At 51.4% G+C, this 13,445-nt stretch overlaps 1 protein-coding gene across 1 annotated transcript in view; it reads right to left on the bottom strand.

Moving 5' to 3' along the window:
- Nucleotides 1-3,660: 3,660 nt before the first annotated feature.
- The window catches only part of FBXO41 (F-box protein 41), a 69,747-nt gene continuing 59,962 nt past the window's right edge, over nt 3,661-13,445 (bottom strand). The window contains exons 17-19 of the mRNA XM_061552680.1: nt 11,165-11,326; nt 9,601-9,716; nt 3,661-8,182 (exon numbers count right to left, since the gene is read on the bottom strand). Of these exons, the coding sequence (XP_061408664.1) occupies nt 8,123-8,182; nt 9,601-9,716; nt 11,165-11,326 (338 nt within the window). The 3' untranslated portion in view covers nt 3,661-8,122. The remainder of the gene's footprint in view (nt 8,183-9,600; nt 9,717-11,164; nt 11,327-13,445) is intronic.

Raw genomic sequence — 13,445 nt, 5'->3', positions numbered from 1 at the left:
TGCCGGCTCCGTGAGATGGAGTGATTCTAAAAGCTCTTCCGCGTGTTCCGCGTGGCGAAATGACGGCTAGATGGTGGGGGCATCACCATCATCACCACCATCAACATCATCAACATCATCATCATCACCATCATCACCACCATCACCACCATCATCCTCACCATCATCACCACCATCACCATCATCACCACCATCACCACATCAGCATCAACATCATCATCATCACACATCAATCGTCAACATCATCATCATCACCACCATCACCATCATCACCCATCAACATCATCAATCATCATCACCACCATCACCATCATCACCACCATCACCATCATCACCACCATCATCACCACCATCACCACCATCACCACCTTCATCATCATCATCATAAACCCCGGCGGTGTGCGAGCGAGCGAGTTTGGCAACAATTTGCGTTCGTATTCAAGTACTTGCACTGCGTGTGCGCGTGTGTGTATTTGAACCGGTCCTGTACCTCCCCTAGGTCGACTCAGCCTAAAATAAGTACCTGGTGCAGTGTGTAAACATCGCGGCAGACTTATTGGGCGTGGTTGCTGGCCACCTCGTGTGCCGTGTCGGCCTTCACAGGTGCTGCTCGCTCACAGCACTTGCCCCAACAGTCTGCTAAGGCGATACTGGGGGATCTTTGTCTTTGTGTTGGGGAGTGGTGGTGTAGCGCTTAGCGCGCTGTTCGATCCGAGTTCCATTCCTGCTCACGGCCAACACCGGTGACGATTCGTCTGAACCGATCCTGGACCTCCGCTAGGTCGACTCAGCCTCAAATGAGTAAACCTGGTGTTTCGCACCTCGTCCGTGAATGTGTGTGCGGCAGACTTATTGGGCGTGGTTGCTGGCCACCTCGTGTGCCGTGTCGGCCTTCACAGGTGCTGCTCGCTGACAGCACTTGCCCCAACAGTCTGTTAAAGCTATACGGGGGGATCTTTGTCTTTGTGTGTGTGTGTGTTCCCGTTCAAAGCCAAAGACCAACACACCAGTCAGTGACGATTATAATCTGAACCAGCCGTGGGCCTGCCCTAGGTCGACTCAGCCTTGAATGAGTACATGGTTTCGGTGTGTAAAAACATCATCGTGTTTCCCTTGCAGCCTTCGTGGGTGCTCGCTAACAGCACTTGCCCCAACAGTCTGTTACAGGGCACGTGGGATCTTTGTCTTTGTATAACTTTATCGGTTGCGATTTCTCTATGTGGCCAATACCAGCGGATCATGTGATCACCCATTTGAAATAAGCGGAGGATATCAAATGATCCGCTCGTATTGGCCGTGTAAATGAGTCGGAACCACTAAAGATTGGCTACCTTGGGTGGGACCAGTCCCTGCTCTGGTTGCCACCTGTTAGCGGGCAGCTTTTAAGACGCTTACCACCAGTGGTGGAAATTCCATATTCACATGGTGAGGACCTGTTCATCCATAATTGAACAGGGTAATAATACATCTGTTTGTTAAAACAGAAAAAAACGAATGAAAAACAAAATTACTCGAAAGACGAACACGTAAATAGTTGTTGAATTATTTTCATATCTTGTGTCATTCCACTGCTGGATGAAGGCCTCCCTCACACGCCGTGTTGGTGATGAGGCCTGTTTGACCATACTTCACCACGCTGGTCTGTGCAGGCTGAAGGGAGGCCTGCAAGACTAGTTCAGATATCGCCACTGATGTTAGCCGTGACCGGGGATCTAACTCAGGTCTCCAGTTTCATAATTAACGCTAACCACTGCGCCACCTCTCTCCTATACAGGATATAAAAGGTTCACATCAAAGAACAGGCAATTTAGTAAGTACATTGGTAACAATTGTGATTTGAAGCCCGCGGGCTGTAAGGCCAAACAATGAACCTATCACAGATCCCCGATGTATCTTCAGAGTTACCGCGTGTCTTTCGGCATGGTGTCCGACGTTTCGCTCCGCGTCTTGGGGGCCTCTTCGAGAACTGAACTCAATTCTGTTGAATCCAGGTACACCCCGTGAACGCACCGGAGAGCTACAGAGGGCAACAGCGAACGCCCTCCGGCACCCGTAAAGAAAACAAACAAGAAGACAACACGACCCCTTCATGTACTTCGCCTCTCCACATTAAAAAAACTAAGTTATTTTTACACAATCCCATCGGCCTCACGGCCTTCTGCGAGTGCGTCGCTTTTCAGCAGCATTGCTTCAGCGCAAGCAAACTAACTCCGGGACGGTTTCGGCAAGCGGGTGTCTCTCTCGTCGTCGTCGTCAGCAGCAGCAGCGCAAGTCACGCTCGCCACTAAACCTGTGCAATGCCGGTGGCCTGCCAGATGCTGATAAGGCAAGGACCCTCTCCGTGAGATGTACAGTACTTGTAATGGATCCATCAAGCCAGACGGAGTGAGACCCACTCCATCCACCAGCGCTGACAGGAGCCCCCCTTTGTCTGGGCCACGCAAGGGGGGAATTGCCCGCCACTGGGCCACGATCCCGGTTAATGTTTTACGGGGCGCGCAGTGGCCAACTTCCTAAACGGTGGGCCCCTCTGATGGTGCCGCGGGTCCCCCTCGGTTAATGATCCACTCGCCTGCGTTTTGTGCGCCGAGGTGATCGGACAAGCCGAGACAAGAACTTCTGAAACGAAATTGTTGCGCCAATATCCGACAGCGTGTCCGCCTCCTCACAACGAAGTGGGGGGGGGGGGGGGATTGAGGGGGGGGGGCATCAATTTGTGAATGGACAGAGGGACATGGGGAGATGCTGAGAGGACGGTGGAAGAGGAGGGGGTGCATGTGGTTCGATAGAGGAGCTGGGTGGGACACGGGTGGTTGATTTGGTGAGATGCCTGTTCACCTTGATGGGTTGTCTTGTCTTTTTTTTTTTAAGACGTTGGCTCATCAGTATCTGGGGGAGACAGTCAGTGAATGCACGTGGGACGTTTGAAGAGCGTGGTCGCGACGTGGGCGCTTCCTGCCCGCATCTCTTTGATGAGGGAGATGGATACAGAGAGAGAGAGAGGGGGGGCATGGGTGAGGATATTTGAGCGACGCACGGTGGATCGTGAATGCTGTTTAGGGACTCCCATCGTAGCCTTCGGCGATGTTGTGAGACGGGGGCAGATTGTTCGTGGTTGTTTTGTTATTGTTATTTTGTGTATGTGTGTCAATCCACTGTTCGATGAGGGTGTCACGAACCCGTGGCGAGAGGGTGACCATAATTCACCACGCTGGTAATATGCGTTGGTGAAAGAGGAGAGGGAGCGCATAGGACGATAGAGCATAGGAGTACGGTACAACTGTGGATTGTAGTGAATTGCCCACAACATAGCCTCGCAGCAGCAGCCTATGACCATGCTTTTTATCCAATCCGAGCACGAGGCAGGCTCAAGTCTGCTTAGCTTCTGATATCCGACGAGATCATGCCCATTCCGATCCCCATTATTTTGCAGCATGTCGTTTTAAAAACGAGTCGAAGTGATGTCCTGCTGAACGAGTATTGAGGCGGTGCTCATCTTTCGTTTATAACCCTCAACCAGTGATGGAAATTCCACATTCCTATGACAGGAGTAAGTATATCCATACGACAACCAGTTGACTTTTGCACAAAATGGTACTTGTTTTATTTACCCCGAAGGGATGATGGACCGAATCAATCCCTTACCAGAATTTGAAATAATTCCAATTGTGCTGTTATCTATTTTATGTTAAGAAAACGTTGACATTTGGAACTGACACGAAACGTCGGACATCGTGCAGAACAACACACCACCCAAAAACACATCACGGCTGGTTTGTTGAGCAGCCTTCCTATGAAGTGATCGTCATTCTTTTTACCATTCCACGTCGGAAGATGATGGTGGGCTGGCAGCGTGTGGACCTGAAACGAAACGTCGGACATCTTGCCGAACGACGGACGGCACAACCCAGAGGTCGACATGCGGCTCTTTTAAGGACCGCTTCGTGACTTATCAAGGAACCACCGTTCTCGTGTTCACGTGCACTGCGGCTCTTTAAATATTGCGGTATTATACCGAATTCGAAAAAAACAATGGCTCTGCTTGTTATTGCCAACCCGCTGGTACAACCCAACCGCGCATCGTATAGCCACCACAGCAGTACAACCGCAAGAGGCTGTGTAAGCAGTAGTTTTGTGTCTCGGGTAGGGAGAGAGAGAGTCGTTGCGAGCGATGGCAAGTTTAATATGCAGAAATTAACCAATCTCAAGCGGCGATTGCACACTAAGACACTTTTTGGCACTTTCATGAGCACGGCGCAAAGAGACAAAGCTTGCTAACGAAGCCGGACAAGCCACGAAACGCAGCAACCACAGCGCGAGAGCACACGTCCGCTCCTCGCTTGAGATAGAGCCGGTGGAACCCTGACTTGGCCAAGCCGCAGCAAAAACAACAACGCAGATCACACTTCTCTCGCGAGTATCATCAGCGCAGTGGGGCCATGAGCAACAAACGCCGCTGGGTTCTCACACTCCAAAACATATCTAAAGATTCAGGCGGTTTAGAGACAATTCAAAGTTTCGTACACACATCTTGAATCATTATTACAGGATCATCTTTGCCCGTAATAAATCTGCTGCTGAATGAAGGCCTCCCAAAGCCGGTGCCATTACTTGCGTCCCTGCGATGTTATCAATCATTCCGTCAACTGCGCACGAACTGATTTCATCTCCACGGTGAATTATATTAGCAGTGAATTTGAGTCGGCATGAACGACTGCTGCTCGAATATGCATGTTCAGGCTGTCTGCCGAATGGGATTATGCTTTTTAGCAGTTGTAAAGGGTTTTTCTTTTTTTTAAGTAACTGTGATTTTCCTTTACTTTCATTAAGAGTTCAAATCTTATAGGCAAGAGCCATCATATGCATGCAAGTATTGTGGATGCACTGTTTCAGAAGGCCCATCGGTTCATGGACTAAACGGTAGTTTATTTTTTAAGTGCTGAAGACTCCCATTTCATATTTCTCACAGTATTATTATAATACATTTGTTTACCATAATCCACCACGACAGCGTGTTATATATTCCATTACATCCGACTGTGTATAAATGTATGGGTAAAATTGTGCATGATTTATTTGAATGTTTTTCAATTGTTGGTGCATATTTCATGTAGTAGCCAGGTGAGACTCAGAACTCACCACATTCTTCATTAACACTGCCTTATCATAGAAACATATATATAGTAGCCTGACGTTTCAGACACTGGCCCTTCTTAAGAGCAGAGATAGGGCAGATATATTGACCCAACTGTTCGATTATTTGCTCAGTTTCACCGTAAGCCCAAACAAACAAAAAACAATGTAATCCATCAGCCTCGTGGCTTTCTGGAACAATGTTTACACAGTCTTCCTGGAGTCCTCTCCCCTGCAACACCAGGCAACCCAGCAGTAATTGTTCAACGGCTGATGAGACCCAAAAAGTAAAAAAAAACCTTCCCAAAGTTTCCCTGCTGATGGACAAAAATGTGGTTTTAATGACATTTGTGAGCATTGAAACCGCCCTGTAAACGTGTAACGTTGGCTCGACGTTGGGCCACCGGTTACAACCACATACCGACGTTGGCCCAACGTTCCATGTTTACTGGGCAACTCTTGGCTGTTGACGTATTGATTATGACATCGAGATCGGGGGGTCAGCAAACAACATAACAAAGAAGAGCCGTTTTTTTCGAATTCGGTAAAACAACGCAATATTTCAGGAGCCGCCGATGCACGTGAATACGAGTCGATGGGTCCCTAATAACTATCACGAAGCAGTCCTTACAGAGCCGCACGCGGCTGCCGACCCCTGACCTAGATGTTTTCATGGCCGTAGCCGTTGATGCCACCACCACCACCACGGCCACCACCAACCCCTCGCTGCCATCGCTTCTTCCCTACCCTCCCGCCAGCTCCCGCTGGCAGCGGCTGGCTAAGGGGACCCAACGGTTCACAAACCGCACGCACAAGGTTCGGCGTGCTGACTTGGGTGCCACCTCGGCAAGGGGTGTGATCCTGGGGGGAACCCGAGCAGCGTGTGTCCGCGGTCGTCCGGAGTGTGACCGCGGGCACACGGGTACAGCGGTTGGCGCTCTCGAACGGCACAACAAAATGCCGAGTCCCAATTTTTCGCAAGAGTTTATGTTTTCGTTGGAGCACCCTGTGTTGTAAGTGCGCCAGTGAGTGTGTGCGTTGGTTGCATTCCCCTTTGAGCACATACTATTTAATATATATATATTTTAAAAACATTTCTTTGCACGCCACGTAAGCCACGACCACTGCAGACACTGCGATGTAAAGTGCTTGAGTGTGCGATGGAGTAAAACACTGGATGCGTTTCTTTTACATTCAATACGGAAATACGTCTCTATGTATATATGTACAATGCATATACATAAATCATGAGTTACATATACAAGGGAGGTCATTCGTTTTGAGGATGAGACGGTGGCATTATTGGCAGGACGATTCATTACGGCGTATTCCAGTGGTTTACCAAATTCATGTGTTAAGGTTAGTCCAGATTTAGTTGTTTACGATTCTATGTAGCTACTTAACATAGCTCGATGTCGACCAATGAACGGGCAGACTATAGCCTCCTTCGCATATCCATCCCTTCACCAAATAAATACAAGTTTTTACACATCCCATCAGACACACAGTCGTCTGATTGTGACATACACCGTCTCAAAAGCAGAATCAGGCTTGCTCGAACCACTCCCAGTGGCGACGTTAATATGCAAGGACTCTCTCTCTGTTAGATATGCGTCCTATTTTGATAGAAAACTATAAAATGCAACACGAAAATAGTAGTAGCTCCTGTAGTGAGTAGGAGCGCCTCTGGTGGTTAACGGGTTGGGCATGAACATATCACTCGCAGCGTCAACAACACACGCGATTCGACGCGTGCATCCTGACCTTAAGAACCAATTTTAAACGATGCGCATCGATTCACCCCAAATTCAAAATAAGTCAGGATTATTTAATGTTTGATTTGATCTGTATATTTAAAACAGCATCAGCTGTACCACGATTAAGCAAAACTAAAATCTGCGGCTATCATCATTATCCTTGTTTACCCTTGAAAGTCTGAATGCGTCTCGGGAGTAGGGGTTGATGTTGCCAAGTTTCCACAGTAGGGGGCGATGTTGCTGCTGTGCGGAATCCCAATTGAGTCATTTGCAGTGTACATTTTCCAGCACTTGAATGTTCTGCATTGTCGTTATTTTTTTTGTGTTTGCTGTGAAAAGAAACGGGTGAACACGAAGGCAACCCATGCAGAAGAGGGACACGATACGCAAACTTTACCACATGAAGGTCCCCGAGACGGGGATCGAACCCAGGCCCTTCTTGCTGGTCAATTGGCCGCTGAGTGAAGGCCTCCTCGCCAAGCTGCCACTACATCTATCGATGAAAGTACAAAACGATATCTAGTTTTCTCAAAACTTTCTGACCACTCCGAATTACAACACACACACACACATAAATTACAAACAAAACTCACACCTAATTTTAAAGAATGAACACTATTTTGGCATTTTGCAAAACATCTGAGGCACAATGTGTGAACGTTCGTTTTCTGCTTCGGAACAAACTAAATACTGGAGCAATAATAATACTGTAAATATAATAATAACAATATTAATAACATTCGTACGTGGAATTTGCTTGGATGCCATGTTTGAGATGGTAACAGTTGCCATGGTTGCAGGAAGAGCAAAGGCTCCTGGGTAATGACGCATCAAGGTAACGAGACTACAAAGCACCTTTGATTTTGTGCGACGCCCGTTGACACGGTAACATGCACGGCACGGGTTAACACACACACCACCAATCGGCAGGCTCGTATCATACGTTGGGCCAACGTTGATCCAACGTTCATCCAAATGTTCCAACCACGCGCCAACGTTGACCCAACATTAGCCCAAAGGTTGCAACCACGCGCCAACGTTGACCCAACGTTAGCCCAAAGGTTGCAACCACATGCCAACGTTGGTTCAACGTTGGCGAGTTGGCCGCGACGGTTTTTATTTTAAACGAATTCGCATTTTGCGAGATGGACGTCGTGGTTCTTCTCTCGCGATTGATGAATTCCTCCCTTCACCCCCCCGTAGGAATTGTGTTCCGTGCTTCCTCAACGCCCTCAGCCATAGTCCGCCTTGATGTGCAACACGTTGGCCAGTTCTGGCCTTTTCTTCAGTGCCTGTGCAGTTCAAACACAACAGAATCGTGGTCACACACAAAACAAAAAATCATGACAAAATAAAAGAATCCACGATAAAGGTTTTTCTGTTTGTTGGGTGAGATCGCGTGAATATAAATGTGTCGTTAAACCCGCCAACCATCTGACACAGCCAATTAGTAAGGTTTGTCACATCAACAAAACGTGTCAATTAGTTACTACTTCAGCACACCGGTTGTGTGTTGGAGAGTAAACTCACAACATTTAAAATTCGAGGACGACGTTTAGCTGGTGATTACAACCAGCTTCATCAGGCGATGAGCCAGAATTGTGAAAGCCTACGTGTTAAACAAAATAAAATAACTGATACGAATTATGATTAAATGACGGTGCAAAACACACGACTCAAAAAAATAACTCCGTTCCTATAACAGTGCACCTACTTGACAGGCGTAGGTTTCATGTTAGCGTGCTAGAAAATCGGCCTTATTATTACGATGGTAGAAATCGAAAAAAATCTTCAAACGCTAAAAAAAACGACCCTAACAGCTAACAGCGACAAAAAAAAAAACCGCTGGAATAAAAGGCGGCGCTCACAACAAAGCGGGCGGGACCGCTGGCGAGGGAGCTGCCGCAAAAAAACGACCGTTCAATTTCCCTGAACAGCAAATGTTTTGTGCCGGCTGTCATGTCCCCGCTTGATCTCTGAGCAATTACGCTTCGTCCGTCTTCGCGCCTGCCCCCTCGTGCTGGGAGGGGAGGGGCGGCGAGGCGGGGGGGGGGTGGGGCAGTGGGGGTTGCGGGGGATCCCTGCTCGACGTGGTCTCGCTAACGCAACGAGCCTTCCCCCGGCGAGCCACCACCCATCGGGGCGCGCGGGTGACGGATTGAGATTAAACAGACTGCGACGACCGGCGTATTCCATCTCGCCTCCCCTTAGCGGCTGTCGCTCCCCCCCTTTCTTTCCGAGTGACGCTCCCCGTGCCTCCGCCCCCCGCCCCCCCCCCCGTCCAGGTTCGCACTCGCGCTTTGTCACGTTCGGCGTCGTCGGGTTTGTGAAGCGCCTCTCGTTGCCCGTCGTTGTTGGCCCCGCTCGTGCGATCGTAGCGAGGCGCAGCCCCCACTTTGTTGCGCTGATTTATTGTTTCCTACGGCTGCCGCCGCTGCTGCTCGTCCCCGAGCCTCACGCGGCTCCGCACCGGCCCACGTGGTTCCTATCTCAGCCCGCAACCTGGTTTGGGATTTTAACTCAACTGTTATTTTGTCAATTCCCCCTCATTTTATACCGATTGCGCTACGGGACGTGGCGTCACGGGACCAAGGAACCGATGAGATCTCTCGGGGAACAGCCCACGGAAGCGGCAATCACGGAGAGCCCCGGCTGGCGTGTGTTGCCGTGGTGGCCACTGCGTGTGCTGGGGTTGTGTAGCGGGCGCCACCTGCAGCTTGTCCATGAGCTCCCTGTAGAGCCTCTGGCTCTCCGGGTCGTCGGCGTCGGTGAAGTAGTCGGATATCCCGACGTGAACCAGCACCGACTTGAGCGAAGGGCAGCACTCTGTGTGGGAGAGAGCGGCGTGTGTGTGTGGGGGGGGGGGGGTGCAAACGGGCAGCTCTGCCCATCACGGCCTCTGGTGGTGACCAGCGCCCGGTTTCTTTCCCGGCCAGGTCCGTCCGGAGGTCGATGACGACCCCACGGAATATACCTCCACATCCAGCAAGCCGCATCAAGCGTAACCGCTCACGGTGGCCGTGGACCTCTGCTACTTAGCCACGTGCAACCACACCGCACATGCACCGCACACTCAAACACACACCGCACATTCAAACACACACCGCACACTTCAAACACACACCGCACACTCAGACACACACCGCACACTCAAACACACACCGCACACTCAAACACACACCGCACACTCAAACACACACCGCACACTCAGACACACACCGCACACTCAGACACACACCGCACACACTCAGAGATACGATCCGGAAAAATTGTCAGCCAGAAATTATGCCCTGGCGATGATCTACAGCTCATTAATACTCTGGCTCTCAATGATTCATCCGACCCTGAGACGGGACAGATTGCCATGATTCAGGGTCCCAAGTGGATTTCAAAGTTGATTGTTTTGTCTCATTTGAACCGTTTCTTTCTTTTTCTCCCTCGTTTGTTCTGTTGCCTTCGCTCCTTTCAGATGTGCTTCTGCGGCCGTCTGGAACGCTCTTCCTTGCGATATTAGGAAGCCGCTGGAGTTATGCACTTTATTAAATAAAGATTTAAAAATAATTTCTTTAGAGGTGTTTTTTGTGCTTAGTTTGTTGTCCATCCCCCACACCTCCGATCAGCATGGTTGGCTACGCACGGAAGGTTCAACGTACGTATGTTCATTATTACAAGTGTCACATATTGGCATTTTGCTCGTGATGAACATTTCCAAACATAATCTCGATTACTGGGGCGGGGATCGTGGGTCAGGGATCCTGTCGGTTTTGGTGAGGGTTGTCACGGTGCCGGGTGGGAGGGGAACGTGCATCATGGATCAGAGATCAGCAATCATGGATCACTGCAGTGGGGATCAGGAATCGTGGATCGCGAATCATGCAACGGGGATTGGGGAGGGGATCAGGGATCAGGGAGGGGGATCATTAGTACGCCTTTTGGCGTCCTCTGGTCTAACACCGTCTTGAGACGAAGCTCAAAAGAAAGCTGTCTCTGGTGTGGACCAATCAGTTTCAAAGACAATGCATTTATTATCAGAGTATGTTTTTTGCATTCTGACCACAAGTATTGTGGTTAATGCAGACATGATTCCTTGCAAAAAGGTTTCAGTTTGGTGTTTTAACATCTTAACACCTGTTTTGTTGCCAGAAAAAAGGGGGAAAACCTATTCTCATATTAGGAGAATAGTGGAGTGGCAGTCGGGTAGGAAACCGTGTCGGTATTGGGGATGGGATCATGGATCAGGGAGCGGGGGGGGGGGGTAGGAACGGCGTGGGTACCGGAGAAGTGCAGGAGTGCGCGCGGCGTCACGGGCGTGAAGACGAGCGCCAGCACCTCGAGGCGGCGCAGGCCGGGCGGCTCGCACAGCGCCGCCGCTCCCTCCTGGCTCAGCTCCAGCACGCGGTCCAGCTCCAGCCCCCGCAGCTCGCCGCAGCTACGCACTGGGTGGGGGGGTGGGGGGTGGGTGGGGGGGGGTGGGGGGTGGGAGTGGGGGGGGTGAAGGGGGTGGGGGGGGGTGGAGGGGGTGCGGGGGGTGGAGGGGTGGAGGGGGTAGAGGGGTGCGGGGGGTGGAGGGGTGGGAGGGGTGGGGGGAGTGGAGGGGGGTGGAGGGGGTGGGGGGAGTGGAGGGGTGGGGGGGTGGAGGGGGTGGGGGGAGTGGAGGGGGGTGGAGGAGGTGGAGGGGGTGCGGGGGGTGGAGGGGGTGTGGGGGGGGGGAGTGGGGGGGTAGGGGGAGTGGGGGGGTGGGGGGGTGGGGATGCGGGGGGTGGGGGGGGTGGAGGGTGGTGAAGGTGGAGGGGGTGGAAGGGTGGGGGTGGTGGGGGTGGAGAGGGTGGGGGGTGGGGGGTGGAGGGGGGGCAGAGACGACGAGTTGAGGGGGGCGATGAGGGTTGGGGAGAGCGAGGGATGAACGAGGTGTGTGTGTGCGTGCGTGCATACCTTGTATGTGATGTGATGTGCACATGCATGTGGGTGTGTGTGTGTGCATAGGCCTGCACTCTGGGTTGTTCTTCGTGCTTTCGGAGTCCCTGACCCTCTGCTCACGATCATTAAGGACCTTCATGATGGTGAGCGGGCCCGGGTAAAACTACGTGGCCGGGAGTCAGAGCCATTCCCTGTACACCTTGGGGTGCGACAGGGATGTCCTCTGGCTCCCACATTATTTAACATCTATTTTGACCACGTAGTTCGTGAAGCCTTCAATAGCTGTACCGAGGGAATTTCCATTTGGTACAGATATAATGGGAGGCTGATCGATGCCCAGGTGCGATCAAGGGATGGCTCCCTATTGGTCAACCACGTTATGTATGCCAATGATTTGGTAATAGCTGCTCATTCAGAGGAGGAATTGGAGACGCTGCTGCTGAAACTGGAGCGTACCACTAAGGGGTGGGGCCTTACCATCAGCTCCACCAAAACTAAGCACCTGCCTGGGTATTTTATACCATCGGACACTCCACCTATACAACTCCCAATCGGTGATGGGGCAGTTGTGGAGAGTTTCCCATACCTGGGCAGTGTGCTTATAACCGGCTCCAGTTTGACAGCAGAGGTCTCACACCGAATCAGTCGAGCGGCAATATATTTTCATCGGTTGCGTAACGATGTGTGGAAGCTACCTGGTCTGTCGCTCCGCACGAAGCTTCAGGTCTTTTCGGCCACAGTCATTCCCTCCCTTCTCTATGCTTGCGAAACGTGGACCCCCCTAATGGAGCATCTTCGCCGGTTAGAAACATTTAGGCTGTCCTGCCTACGATCCCTCCTGGGTTTAACCAGGCTGGATTGTGTGAGGAGCCCACAAATCCTTGAAAGATCTGGGCAAAGTTCCATCGGCTGCGTTGGCTGGGTCATGTAACCCACATGCCCAGCCACCGCATGCCTAAACAGCTTTTGTTCAGCCGGATCGACGGGGCTAAACGGGCGCGGCACGGGCTAGAGAAGAGATGGAGTGATGTGGTACAGGAGGACGTGGAGCTGAGTGGACTTGCCGATGACTAGGTACCAGCGGTGTCAATATCGGCCTCTGTGGAGGAGGCTCGTGAAGGACGCTACTGGGCAGTTGGAGGCAGTCGCCCTCCAGCAACAACGGAGGGCGGAGGAGCGACGCTCATAACAACGAGCGGAGCGCCGGGTGGCTAAAGCACAGCAAGTTGGCACAGTAGGGGGCACAGGTGATGCATCAGCCAGTCATCTCGGTCATCTCAGGTCAGTCGACCCGTGGCACCTGGGTCTGCCCCGTGACCTCCTGCCAACGGGCGTTCGACACTTCACGTGGCCTCAAGGTGCACTTCGCCTGGCACAAGCGTCGTGGTGACGTCACCACCACTTAGTGGCGAATGGCGGTTGTTGTTGTTGTGAATAGGTGTGTATACATGTGTGTGTGTGAATGAGTGTGTGCAGCGCTACGAACCTAGCGACCCAAGTTCGAATCTCGCTCACGGTCACCACCGGTGATAATTATCTGAACCGGTCATGGGCTTCCACTAGCTCGACTCAGCCTCAAATTAATACCTGGTACGGTGTGTGACCATCAGCACTAGGGAGACAAAGGAGGCCGGGCGT

The sequence above is a fragment of the Lethenteron reissneri genome, chromosome 17 (genome assembly GCF_015708825.2).
Source record: "Lethenteron reissneri isolate LAM-NWPU_2019-01 chromosome 17, ASM1570882v1, whole genome shotgun sequence".
NCBI lineage: Eukaryota > Metazoa > Chordata > Hyperoartia > Petromyzontiformes > Petromyzontidae > Lethenteron > Lethenteron reissneri.
Note: the sequence above shows the minus strand (reverse complement) of the source record. Positions and strands in the feature narration are given on the sequence as shown.